Source organism: Lupinus angustifolius, unplaced genomic scaffold (assembly GCF_001865875.1).
Source record: "Lupinus angustifolius cultivar Tanjil unplaced genomic scaffold, LupAngTanjil_v1.0 Scaffold_51_62, whole genome shotgun sequence".
NCBI lineage: Eukaryota > Viridiplantae > Streptophyta > Magnoliopsida > Fabales > Fabaceae > Lupinus > Lupinus angustifolius.
Genome location: NW_017722488.1, coordinates 31,551 through 43,565, shown reverse-complemented (window position 1 = coordinate 43,565; position 12,015 = coordinate 31,551). Strand labels below are relative to the sequence as shown.

The following is a 12,015-nucleotide window of genomic DNA, read 5'->3' as shown; positions in this document are numbered from 1 at the left end:
AATTAAAAAACATCTGCCATGCCCAAATTCCACATCCCAAAGTATCAAATAATGCTAATAATTGAAGATTCTACACCAGAGCCAGGATGCATACTCAACCATTGTAATTCAGAACAAAAAAAATACCCTCTCTTTTTACTGAATTTTTCATAAATTATAATATGCAAATCACCTCAGTGGTAAGTATCAAACTCAGAAAATGTACCTGTAGCAGCACTATTTGTATGCTTCCTTGAAATCAAATTTGGCACAATTCTGCCTAAACCGGTAGAAAGTACCTAATTGAGATATACAACTTTAATCTTCATAACAACAACATAAATATTACATAGTAAATGTTAAGAGCACTAAGAGGTAGTGCACTACAGTAATTGAAGCTGTTTCACCACAACTGCATGTAAAAAGTGTTCCTTGCTCAGAACAAAAAGCCAGAACATTAAAGCTAAAAACATCGCCAGCATTGCACTTACTGTCATTATAATGAGGGCAGAGAGCGCACCAGACAAGACAATTGACTTAGGGTGACGCATAGCCATAAGAGCTGCAATTATAAATGTCTCATCCCCAATCTAGCATTAAAACTTTCAGTCAAAAGGCATAACCCAAACATAGAAGAGAGGTATACATAAAAGCAACAAAAACATTCTTAATTGCAATTGATGCTCATATTTAATGACAAAATTGATAATATGATAAAATTGTTGTCCGAATGGATCAAGAGAAAATCAAGGACACCCCACTGTCAATAGGCAGATCATATTTAATGATGAAAATGACAAGTGAATAAGTAACTTAGTCCTTTCACTAAGATAGCGTTTGGCGCGTAGATAGAGCACAATGAACAAAAATACAATAGAAAGGACACAACATCTAAAAATGGTTACATTATCTTTGGTTCAACCTTTTTAGTGGAACTAAAATGTCTTACTAATTAATCATGTGTGATCTATTTATAAAATGTACCAAGCATAAAATATAACACAACTATGTTGCATGGGTACTTCAAAGAAGGTGACATATGCCTATTGGGTAGATACTGAGTATGGGGACTTCAAAGAAGGTGATGTATTCCTATTGGGTACGTACCGAGTATGGGTACTCGTGAGTACTCATTTGGTGTAATTTTTTTCATAATTGTGTCATTTTTGGCTAGAAACTTAGGATTTTCCCAATTACATCATAATACTATAAATGAGTCACATAATTAATCTCTCATCTTCAAATTTAAGTCAATTTTGGGAATCAACCTCTCATCCTAAGTCTGTCGCATCCTCTGCAGTGCCAACTTTGATCATTTTTACCTAATTATATTGGAGCACCCGTATCTTAGATTTCTAAAATATGTTGTACCACCTACATGTACGCGTACCGGTTACCGTTATCGTATCCGGATTCCGTAATCATGCAACATTGAACACATGTTATGTTTGGTCTTGACCTAACATGTATGTAGATTAAGCACTACCTCAATTTATAAAACTTTTGCCTTGTTAGTCCTTATTACACACTTTAGTATGTCAAGAAGTACTAACTTGATATTCAAAGAGATAAACAAATTCATGAAATTCCATGGGCAGTGTTGTTAAACTGACCTCACTGACAAGGATCATGGATAGACTAGCAAAGAAAGCATCAAACACTCCAAGACCAGCATCCGAGCCAAGACCAATCCCAACCCCATTGTTCCACCCATCATCCTCTTGATCATTCACAATCTGTTGTATCCAATGAAGTCCTCTTGTCAGTTAAATGGAACAATAAATAGAAGTCGTGACACTGTTGCTTGCCTATTCCACTCTTCTTCTTGATCAATTATAATTTTATAAAGTGAATGTTGTAAACGACTAGCAACAATTAATTATAGCACAGAAGATATATTATTGGCACTTACGACTAGTGAAAACTTAAAACAATTATTTTCCTTTTGATAGACATGTTAAAACAATTATTGTTGGGTAATAGAAAGCATAAATAGACAATTTGAAGTGTCAATAGTACAGGAAATATTAGCAATTATGCTCACTTTGCCGCGGCGACCTAGATCCACAGATCCGCCGGAGTCTTCCCTGACAAGAGAATCCTGCGAATAAAATAGAACACATTAACGCCAAGGAAAAACGTTTTAAGAGAGAGAGAGAGAGAAGAAGTTGACCTGAGCAAAGGTTATCAACACGAGGTTGAAGAAGAATATGAAGGAAAGAGCGAGAATTGTTATTCGATTCATTCTATTTTTTGTTATAATTGCGATGGAAGTAGTCTACAGTAAGAAGTGGGGGAAAGAGAGATATCAGTTAGTGGGTTTTATTTCATTTTCCCCTTTGCTGAGATTTGAAGGTCGTATGCTGCTTGATCTGAATCTGAATTAATTTGAAATGCAAAGAGAGAGAAGATCCATTGAATCAGAATTGTTTCCCAATGCATAGAGAGAAGGATATTTCCTCAAACGGTGAATTGACTCCGTTTGGTGTGTTTTGCCCCAAAACCGTTTCAATTATTAAACTAGCCAGTTGGTAGAGTAGTATTGTGGTATAATGGTTCAATTAATGATTTAGTAATTAAATTGAATCGTATGTCGGTTAAACTAGATATACTTGCTTAGCTTATATTTATATATATAAACCTATAACAAAAAAACTTAACGAGGTAGATACTCAAATTTATAATTCATATTCATAATCTACTTAAAATTCACAAGAACAAACAACTTTAAGTCTTTAACAAATTCAAAGTCTAAATTGTAAAACACATATCAATCCAAAAGTATCACTTAACAACCACTAAATATAAATAAATGACACAAGTTCACAACTCACTCTACAAAACAAATAAATTTGGAGTTTTAACATTTAACACCAAGGAGTCAAAGCTGTCTCATATCTGGATTATATTTTTGCATCAAATCCTATCTTCAGAGAGTACTCCAATATTACACAAATGTCATTGAGATTACATACGAATGTTAGAAACCAAAATGTATAATCTAAGTATGTTTGAGTAACACGTGCCTTGAAGTGTTAAAGAATGGTTGGAAAGATGAGTCACCTTGTAATAGATTTTTAAGTTTTCAAGTTTTTTTTAAAAAAATATGTGTATAAACCAGCCGGTTTAGTCAAATACCAAACGGTTCATCGGTTTTGACCAGTTTTTGACCAGTTTTGATATTTGGTCAATTCAACATTTGTACCGTACCGGTTAGGGATCCAGTTTGCCAGTTTTCCGATCGAACCGATCGATACAGTACGGTTTTTACATCATTGGTTTTGCCACCAACAAAAGTCAAGGATCCCAATGGATCCGATCAGTATTACTCGCCAGATTTTCTTACCCATTATTAGCTGGAACCGAATATTTTGAAAAAATATATATAGTAACATGACAAATTTATTTTCATCATAATTGTGATGTTATGTTGTTAAACAGTATTTGTATATTTGTTAATCCATCGTTTTGATGTAATGTTATATTGATGAATAATCTTAGAACTTCGATAGTTTTTATTGTTTTATTTTGAATTGTGTTTTTTAGTAAAAAGATTTATATTTAAGTAACAATTTAAAGTTATATACTTGTACATTATTTATTTTTGTGATTGTTATTGTCATTTTTCTTTTTCTTTTGGGTGTCTAAAATAACATACATGATTATAAAAAATATATTAACAAATATAAAAGTTGTTGGAAACTTTTTATATATTTTATGATTTTTTTGGCACTCGTGGAACCGCATGATGCTCAAGGACCTATTGGTAGTAGACCCAATGAAAACATGCACGAGTCAAAGGCAGATCTGAGTCCCAAAATGGCTAAATGGGGTGGGTCTCGGTAGTGCACTATCTATACTCATCCAAACTTATTGTCATCCCTACCAATAAGACAAGAAGCTCATAGCTAAGGGTGGAAAGAGATTAGGTCGTCTATAAAGGGCTTACTAATTGTTATATTTTTCAAAATATATTACAACCATAATATAAACTTGTAGATATCTCTCTCGGCATAGTTTGTTTTTTGCAAAATATAATTAAGTGAACTTCAGCTATAAATGTATACACATAAAAATTTTATGGAAGAATTTTTTTCGCTTGAGATATGTCTTCTGAGGTCATTCTTCCAGTTATTGATGGACTTTACCAAATTCCAAAGAATGTTTTAACGGTTTCTAAAAGTGTACGTTTAAATTAAGCATTTAATGCATTGATTCGTTGAGTCTTGATACTAAGAAGAAGTAATTGTTTAACTTCATTGTGTCTTAAACCATATTTGTTTCTATATTAATTTGGTTGGAGCCATTCTATCTCACTTCTTCTTATTGAATGTCTCTAGCCTCCTCTCTTGATCATAACTTCATAAATTTATGAAGACTATATGTACTGCTCAAATTTAGTTGATTTTTCTCTTTTGTGTGCAGATTTATCTTTTTAATCTACATGTCTATATCTCAATTACAGAAAACATCTTAATACATACAAAGTATTCTCTCAAGTATTTTTCCAATTCTTTCATAAGATAGCTTCTATACAAATATTCATGTAACCACTAGGTCATCAAAATCACGTTGATCACTTTTTTGAATCTTAATTAGCAATCTAATTATAAAGTTGATTTTTTAGGTTTTCACACAAGCTTCAATAGTCCTTAATAAGTTATTTGTTTATGAATAGCATTTAATGCAGTATGGTTCATTGTCTCAAATCCAGAAGCATTTAATGTAAGGAATCCGTTGAGTCTTGAAACAATTTATTATGTGCATTTAATGCATAGGATCCAATGTATATGATTACATTTTCTTGATGTTTATGAGAAATTCTCTTTTCTGTTTAATTTGATCATAAAAGAGTGTTGTTTTGCATAGTATTTAGTTATTTTATGATTAACCTTTTGTGTATGAGATTTCTTCTCCTTTATCCTTTGTGTATGTGATTAACCTTTTGTAAACATAATATTTATTTCAAGAATAAATATGGAATTGTGCTACATTTGTATTGCATTTAACTTGCATTCTAGGACATAATTAGGACTTTAAGAATGTTTTTAGCCTTTATTTCTCTTGGTTCGGTTGAGCGGGTGCTTTTGGTTGTGTTGTACATGATAAATCGATTCGGACTTAAAAGAGTAGGGATTTGATGCAAGAAGAAAGGAAATAGATGTTGGAACCATGAGAAGGCCAATTGAATGACCAAATGAAATCCAAGGCATGGAATCAGACATAATGGAGGACACCATTGAGCCTTAAATGAAGACAAGTGGCGAAAAGTGAAGGCATGAGACATGGTCAGACCGTGCATGGGCGCACGACCGTGTGGAAATTTACAAATTTCATCCCTGACTCGGGAGCTTACACGACAAGGTCATGCCCCACACTCATGGTCATGTACATAGGTCGTGCCCCCACACATGGTCGTGTGTTGGAAAGCTAGGGAAGACCACTCAAGGAGGCCACGATTCACTGCTAGGCCATGTCCTGGACCCATGGTTGTGGATTGCATCATTTTGTTTCTAAATTTCAGATTTTTAGATTGTTTTGTTGGGATTAGCCTAATCCCTTGTAACTAGGATAATCGAGCGTTCTCCCTTAGTGATTGAAGGACAATTTACTCTACTTAGGATTGACATTTCTACATTATATTTTTATTAGAATTTTTTAATCTCATCTTCATTATGAGTAAGTAATTCTCTTTGTTTCTAGGATAAGGGGCGTGCCTTTTTATATTCAATTGACACTTTTTTCTTGATGACAACCTCTAGGTGAGTTATCTTACTTGTAGGGTCGTTTCTTGTGAAAGTCCTTAACTTGAACTGAATTTTGAGTGCAATGTTCTTTCTTTGATTAGATTTATGGGTATTGTGTTTAGGCTTATAGGTGTCCACGGTTTAGGGTTGGAATTTGGTGTTTGAGTGTTCAGGGTATTTGGTGGTTTGAGTAGGATCATGACTAGTGTATGGTTGAAGGGTTGTGTGTATAGGTTGGTGTTTTAGGACACGGTTTGGGGAATGGGTAGGTGATTGGAGTCACGATTTAGGTATGTGTTTAAAGGTAAGGTGAAGTTGAAATAGTAAGTGAATTTGAGAAGGTGGATGGAGGATTTGAGGTGGTATGGCACCACAACATGAAATGTTGATAAGCCTTGTAAGGTTCGCTACAAGAAAATGACTTTTTTGATAAGAACAATAACTTGGCTCAGCCAAGAAGCTAGGAGAATTAAACTCTAACAAGGAAACAATTTCTAAACAAAAATCAACTTAGTTTATTCAATGGTGTTCACGTGTACATATAAGAGGCAAGCCCTTAGGCTCCCTGAAAGGTGAAAACTTTAATTTGAAAAACAAGATAAAACAAACCTTAACTAATGGCTTGGCTCAACGGAATGAGATTTGACCAGCCTCCTTTTCTGCACATGGTTCTCCTTGGTTTGAAAGCTTGTTGGCCTTGTTTTTTTAAGTGTGGACTAAGTCCATGATTTGTAATTGGCTTGAATATTTTGGATTGAATTTTGAGAATTAAATCTTCACGGCAACATTGTAAAAACCTTGTTTGACTTGTAAATTTGTTTAAGTGCAAATGGTGTTGGCCGAAATTGTCTCCCTTGGTTTGAGGCTACATTGAAAATAATTGACCACCTTATCTCCTTGTTATCATTCTTGAAGTTAGGCTGGATGAACTCTCCTCTCTAGCTTCATCTTATCTATTCCCTTGATTTGAGATAGCTTTGAAATTTAACACCGTATATTTTCTAGCTGTGCCATCCATGTTTGTAATTTGAAATCTCCTCTTGAATTGTTGACACGCCACCTATAATTAGAACCAAAAGAAAACATAGTTATTTGTTCCTAATTAAAATCAAATCAGACTTAAATTAAATAACACAATTAATAAAAATTGAAAATCCTAACTACTTGTGGGTTAAGACAACTTCCCAATTATTTAAGTGTAATGACACAAGTTGTCATGGTGGCTCCTCCACCCAACCGTGTCCTCCCTTAGAGGCTTCAACTTCGATGATGAAATTTAAGGCTTTATGTCCTTCCTTGGCCTAATTAGGACTTGCATCCATAATGGCATACAAGAGTTGCCTAAGCACCTCTTGTGCCTTCTTGGCCTTAGTCCTAGTCATGGGTCCTCCTAAGCCATGTAACTCTTCATTGATGTTAGGTCCCACTAGGTTTACATCATCCCCTCCTTCTTCAAGAGAATTTGACCTTGAATAAACATTTTCATCACTTGTATCAAAAAAGGGCAAGTCAGCTACATTGAAAGTAGAACTAATATTACTATACTCACCTAACATGTCCAACTTGTAGGCATTGTTGTTGATCATTTCCAATACTTGAAATGGGCCGTCTCCTATAGGTTGGAGCTTTTATTTCCTTTGAGAGTGGAACCTCTCATTTCTCATGTGAAACCAGACCTAGTCGCACGGTTCAAATATTACCTCATTTATGCCCTTGTTAGCTGATCTTGCATAACTCTCCATCCTCTTTTCAATTTAATCTTTCACCTTCTCATGCAACTTCCTCACGTACTCCGCCTTGGCCTTGCCATCCTTATGTTTCAACAATGATGATATGGGAAAAGGCAACAAATCAAGTGGGGTTAGTGGGTTTAAACCATAAACAATTTCAAAAGGTAAATACTTGGTGGCACTATGAGTGGCCCTGTTATAGGCAAACTCCACACGCGGGAGACACTCTTCCCAGGCCTTCAAGTTCTTTTTTAGCATGACCCTCAACAAGGTTGAGAGGGCTCTATTCACCACTTCAGTTTGCCCATCAATTTGAGGAAGGCATGTGGTGGAAAAAGAGAAGCTTTGTTCCAAGCTTACCCCAAAGGGTTCTCCAAAAGTGACTTAGGAACTTGGTGTCCCTATCACTTAAAATGCTTCTAGGTAGGCCATGTAGCCATACCACCTCTTTGAAAAACAAACCCACAATGTGGCAAGTATCATCAACTTTTTAATGGGTATGATATGGGCCATTTTTGAAAATTGGTCCTCTACAACAAAAATCGAATCTTTGCCACTTTGTGTTCGTGGCAAGGCAACAACGAAATCCATGAATAAATCCATCCAGGGTGAGTCAGGGATGGGCAAGGCAATATAAAGTCCATGAGGCATGGCCTTGGACTTAGCCTGTTTGCAAGTGATGCACTTTTCACAAAACTTTTGAACATCACGCCTCATGTGAGACCAATAAAAGTGATCATGCAATATATCAAGGTTCTTTTGGGAACCAAAATGACCCATCATCCCTCCTTCATGGGCTTCCTTCAAAAGTAACTCCCTCATTGAGCTTTTAGGCCCACAAAGCCTTTTGTCCTTAAAAGGAACCCCTCATGCTTAAAATAGCCCTCATGGGTTGAAGTAATGCACTTGGCATAGGGTTCAGCAAAATCAGGGTCATGTTCATAGAAGCCATTCACACATTCGAGACTCATGAGCTTGGTCTCTAGGGTAGCAATTAGGGCATGCCTTCTAGATAAGAAATCGACCACTACATTAGCTTTTCTCTTCTTGTGTTTCACCATATAGGGAAATTGCTCTAGAAATTCTACCCATTTGGCATGCCTCTTGTTGAGCTTGACACGCCCTTTCAAATATTTAAGTGACTCATGGTCACTATGAATGACAAACTCCTTTGAGGTGGTATGGCGCCACAACATGAAATGTTGATAAGCCTTGTGAGGTTCGCTACAAGAAAATGACTCTTTTGATAAGAACAATAACTTGACTCAGCCAAGAAGCTAGGAGAATTAAACTCTAACAAGGAAACAATTTCTATTCTAATTCATTCTATTTTTTGTTATAATTGCGATGGAAGTAGTCTACAGTAAGAAGTGGGGGAAAGAGAGATATCAGTTAGTGGGTTTTATTTCATTTTCCCCTTTGCTGAGATTTGAAGGTCGTATGCTGCTTGATCTGAATTTGAAATGCAAAGAGAGAGAAGATCCATTGAATCAGAATTGTTTCCCAATGCATAGAAAGAAGAATATTTCCGGAGGAACTCAGTAACTACCAATTAAAAATTAAATAATAAATAAATAGAAATATTTTAAAAATAAAATACTATATTTTTATATTAATTGCTCAAAGTTGATTTGATTGGGATAGAGTTTTAAGATAGAACTTAGAACAGCAGATTTGCAGCCATTTCCTCATAGTGAATTGACTCCATTTGGCTGGTTTTGCAACCAACAAAAGTCTAAGATGGCAATATGTATCTGTCGGTACTTTTTGCAATGAAAGGAGTCCAGGTTTTTATACCTGCGGCTAGTTGAGAGGAATATTTTGAAAATCACTCTTGAACAGGTCCAGGTCTAGTTAATGAGGTACTCGCGGTTAGTTAAGTCTTGAAACGAGTTATGATGTGCATTTAATACATATGATCCATATTATATGATTACATTTTCTTGATGTTTATGATAAATTCTCTTTTCTATTTAATTTGGTTATGAAGGAATGTCGTTTTGTATTGTATTTAGTTAATTTCTAATTATCTTTGTGTGTGTGATTTTTTATCCTTTATCTACAAAATGTTTAAATTATAAGTTTGTCTTCCTTTATCTACAAATATCCTCATTAAATATATAGCTATATATCAATTATTTGAAATAAAACCAAATGATTGAAAGAGTGAAGAACATGCATACTTCAAAGAGTAAACCATTTGAAGTTATTGGATGGTCACTGAACATACACACTTGTCATTGGATATACATGTAACATTTGGCGCACTTGAAATTAGACGTACATGTCAGTGGGTGGAATTAGTCCTTTGTATGTTATAACTTGCTGAACGAGTTTAATCACTATACGTGTTGACTATACTTTTAAAAAGGTTTTTCTAAGATATTGAGCTTTGGGTGATTAAGAAAATTATTTGCTCTACACTTTAATATTTTGGTAAGAAACTTTATACCTTTGATCAAAACATATGGCTCGACATACTATTCCATTTATTGAATAAGTAACTTCAACTCTATTTTTTGTATTTAAATTTAATTATCTGTTAATAATCAAAAACATTGAGGAATGACTTATAGATTAAGATGAAAGTTGCTTTCAATGATAGGTTGATAGGAGGATTTTATGTGTGATGGAGGATGTTTTGGTTAGTGGATGGTGGTGACTATATTTAAAATCAAATTATTTCAAGCCTCAATTGTAGTATAATATAAGAATTCGTCATAATTATAGGGAATTGAAATAGAAAATATGTCATTGTTTAGTTTAAGTCATAGACAATGAAATTTCAATAGAAGTTGTATTGGTGTTTGTTAACTAAATAATGTAAAAATAAACTAAACTAATAATATACAATTCAAGAGGAGAATAAGGCTGGAATTAGAGTTTACTTCTTAACAATTAAATATCTAATTGATTCAATATACAAGTTACGCATATGCTTGATTTCATCACATCATTTCTTTATCCTTGTTGCGCCCCGATTTTCGACTGCACGACTTTGTTTAGAGTCGCCACTACATTTTATAGTTAAAAATGTAGAAAACTCTTTAAGCCCAACTACTTTGGACTTTTGGATTTTTGATATCCAAGTTCGGGAGTCGGTTACAAGGTATGGAATGTATTAACATCCTACCCGTCCGCTTTAAGCGGTACCCTTCGTTAAAATATATGACGTTATTATTATTATTTTTATTAAATTGTCTGATTAATTAATCAATTATTATAAAGAAAAAATTATTTTTTTTTATTATTGTACCTGACAAGATTGATCCCGATCACACGTATCCCTATTAAGGGAATCAAGACTTACGTAGTTCTTTAAGTAGAAAACGATTTATTGGTTGAGCGTATTTTAATTAAAGAAAATATATTTTTCTAGTCAAAGATATCTATTTTGCAAATTTTGTTTATTATTGAAAACACCTTTTTTATTTGGTTAATTTTTGTTACTTATTTAATTAAGAAAATAGAATTTAATCGATTTTGAAATTTAACTAGTTGAAAAGAAGCGACGTAGCACGACCTTTCGAAGATGATTTGAGAAAAAGAGGCATTTGAGGCGACATTCTCTCCATCTTTTGATTAATTCTCAAAATTATTTTATAGTTTGAAAAATATTTATTGTCATGTTTTATTTATATAAAATATGTTCAACTTTATTGAAAATAATTTTTGCTATTAACGTTTTTTAGTAATGTGATTATGAAATTAGAAATAAAAATAAAAAATAAAGTGTTTTAAGAAAAAAAAGTTGTTACTTTATTGCTATTTTTGTTGACATTTAGTTATTGATATTTATTAAAAAAAATATAGATATTATTTATTTTTTCAAAAAACTATGTTTTTATTTCTAGATTAGTCTCTATCAGATATTAAAAAAAAAATCACATTTTTACTTACTAAATGGTGCTGATTCTATAATATAAAGGGAGACACATAATGCAAAAAAAGGAAAGAAAAAACCTGGGAGAGTTATGATCATGTGCAGGTGAGACCATGTAAGCTTATTGACGTGTCACGTGTACATTGGTTGGATGATGGTGCAGCAAGGAGGAGGCCACGTGGCTGTATCTAATTGGATGGAGTGGAAGGATGCATATGTTTCAATGTGCCCTCGCCTGCACAGGATTCTGTGCCTCAAATGGGGCAGTGATCTAGTGTATCCGTTTTCATTGAAACGAAATTGTTTTCGCCCCCTTATTGGTCAAGCCCATGGTCAAAGCAGGATGAGGATTATTCCACGGATTGGACGTCTGAGATACTATATGGGGAAGGTTTTACAGAATGGCCAGTAGCCTTGCACGTAGTGGATCACTCCCTAGCCAATTCTCTCTCCTTTCTCACTGTTGTGTTTTTTGGCAGAATGATGGTGCTTTTTTTGTATGGAATCCTCCCTCTTCTTTGATGAATAAGACACTCTATTTATAGACTATGACTTATCACATGTGCTTAATGAAGAGAATATCTCCCATTAATTGATTAGGGGAGGTTAAGGGAAATAAATCATATTTGAACATAATCAAATTGAATTGAAATTTCCTTGATTTGATTTGCTTATT

General features: G+C 34.0%; 2 protein-coding genes across 2 annotated transcripts; both read right to left on the bottom strand.

The window, feature by feature from the left end:
- Positions 1-205: 205 nt before the first annotated feature.
- LOC109339019 (GDT1-like protein 3) lies at positions 206-2,466 on the bottom strand (the record flags this gene model as incomplete). The annotated part of the gene is given in 5 exon segments (XM_019576383.1): positions 206-278; positions 471-569; positions 1,593-1,715; positions 2,024-2,080; positions 2,153-2,466. Coding segments are annotated over 5 exon segments (424 nt in total), but the record flags the coding sequence as incomplete, so codon positions are not given.
- A 5,808-nt stretch (positions 2,467-8,274) lies between these two features.
- Positions 8,275-8,652, bottom strand: LOC109339020. Its single transcript, XM_019576385.1, has one exon. It carries the CDS (start codon positions 8,650-8,652, stop codon positions 8,275-8,277), a length of 378 nt encoding a protein of 125 aa, XP_019431930.1.
- Between the last annotated feature and the right edge of the window lie 3,363 nt (positions 8,653-12,015).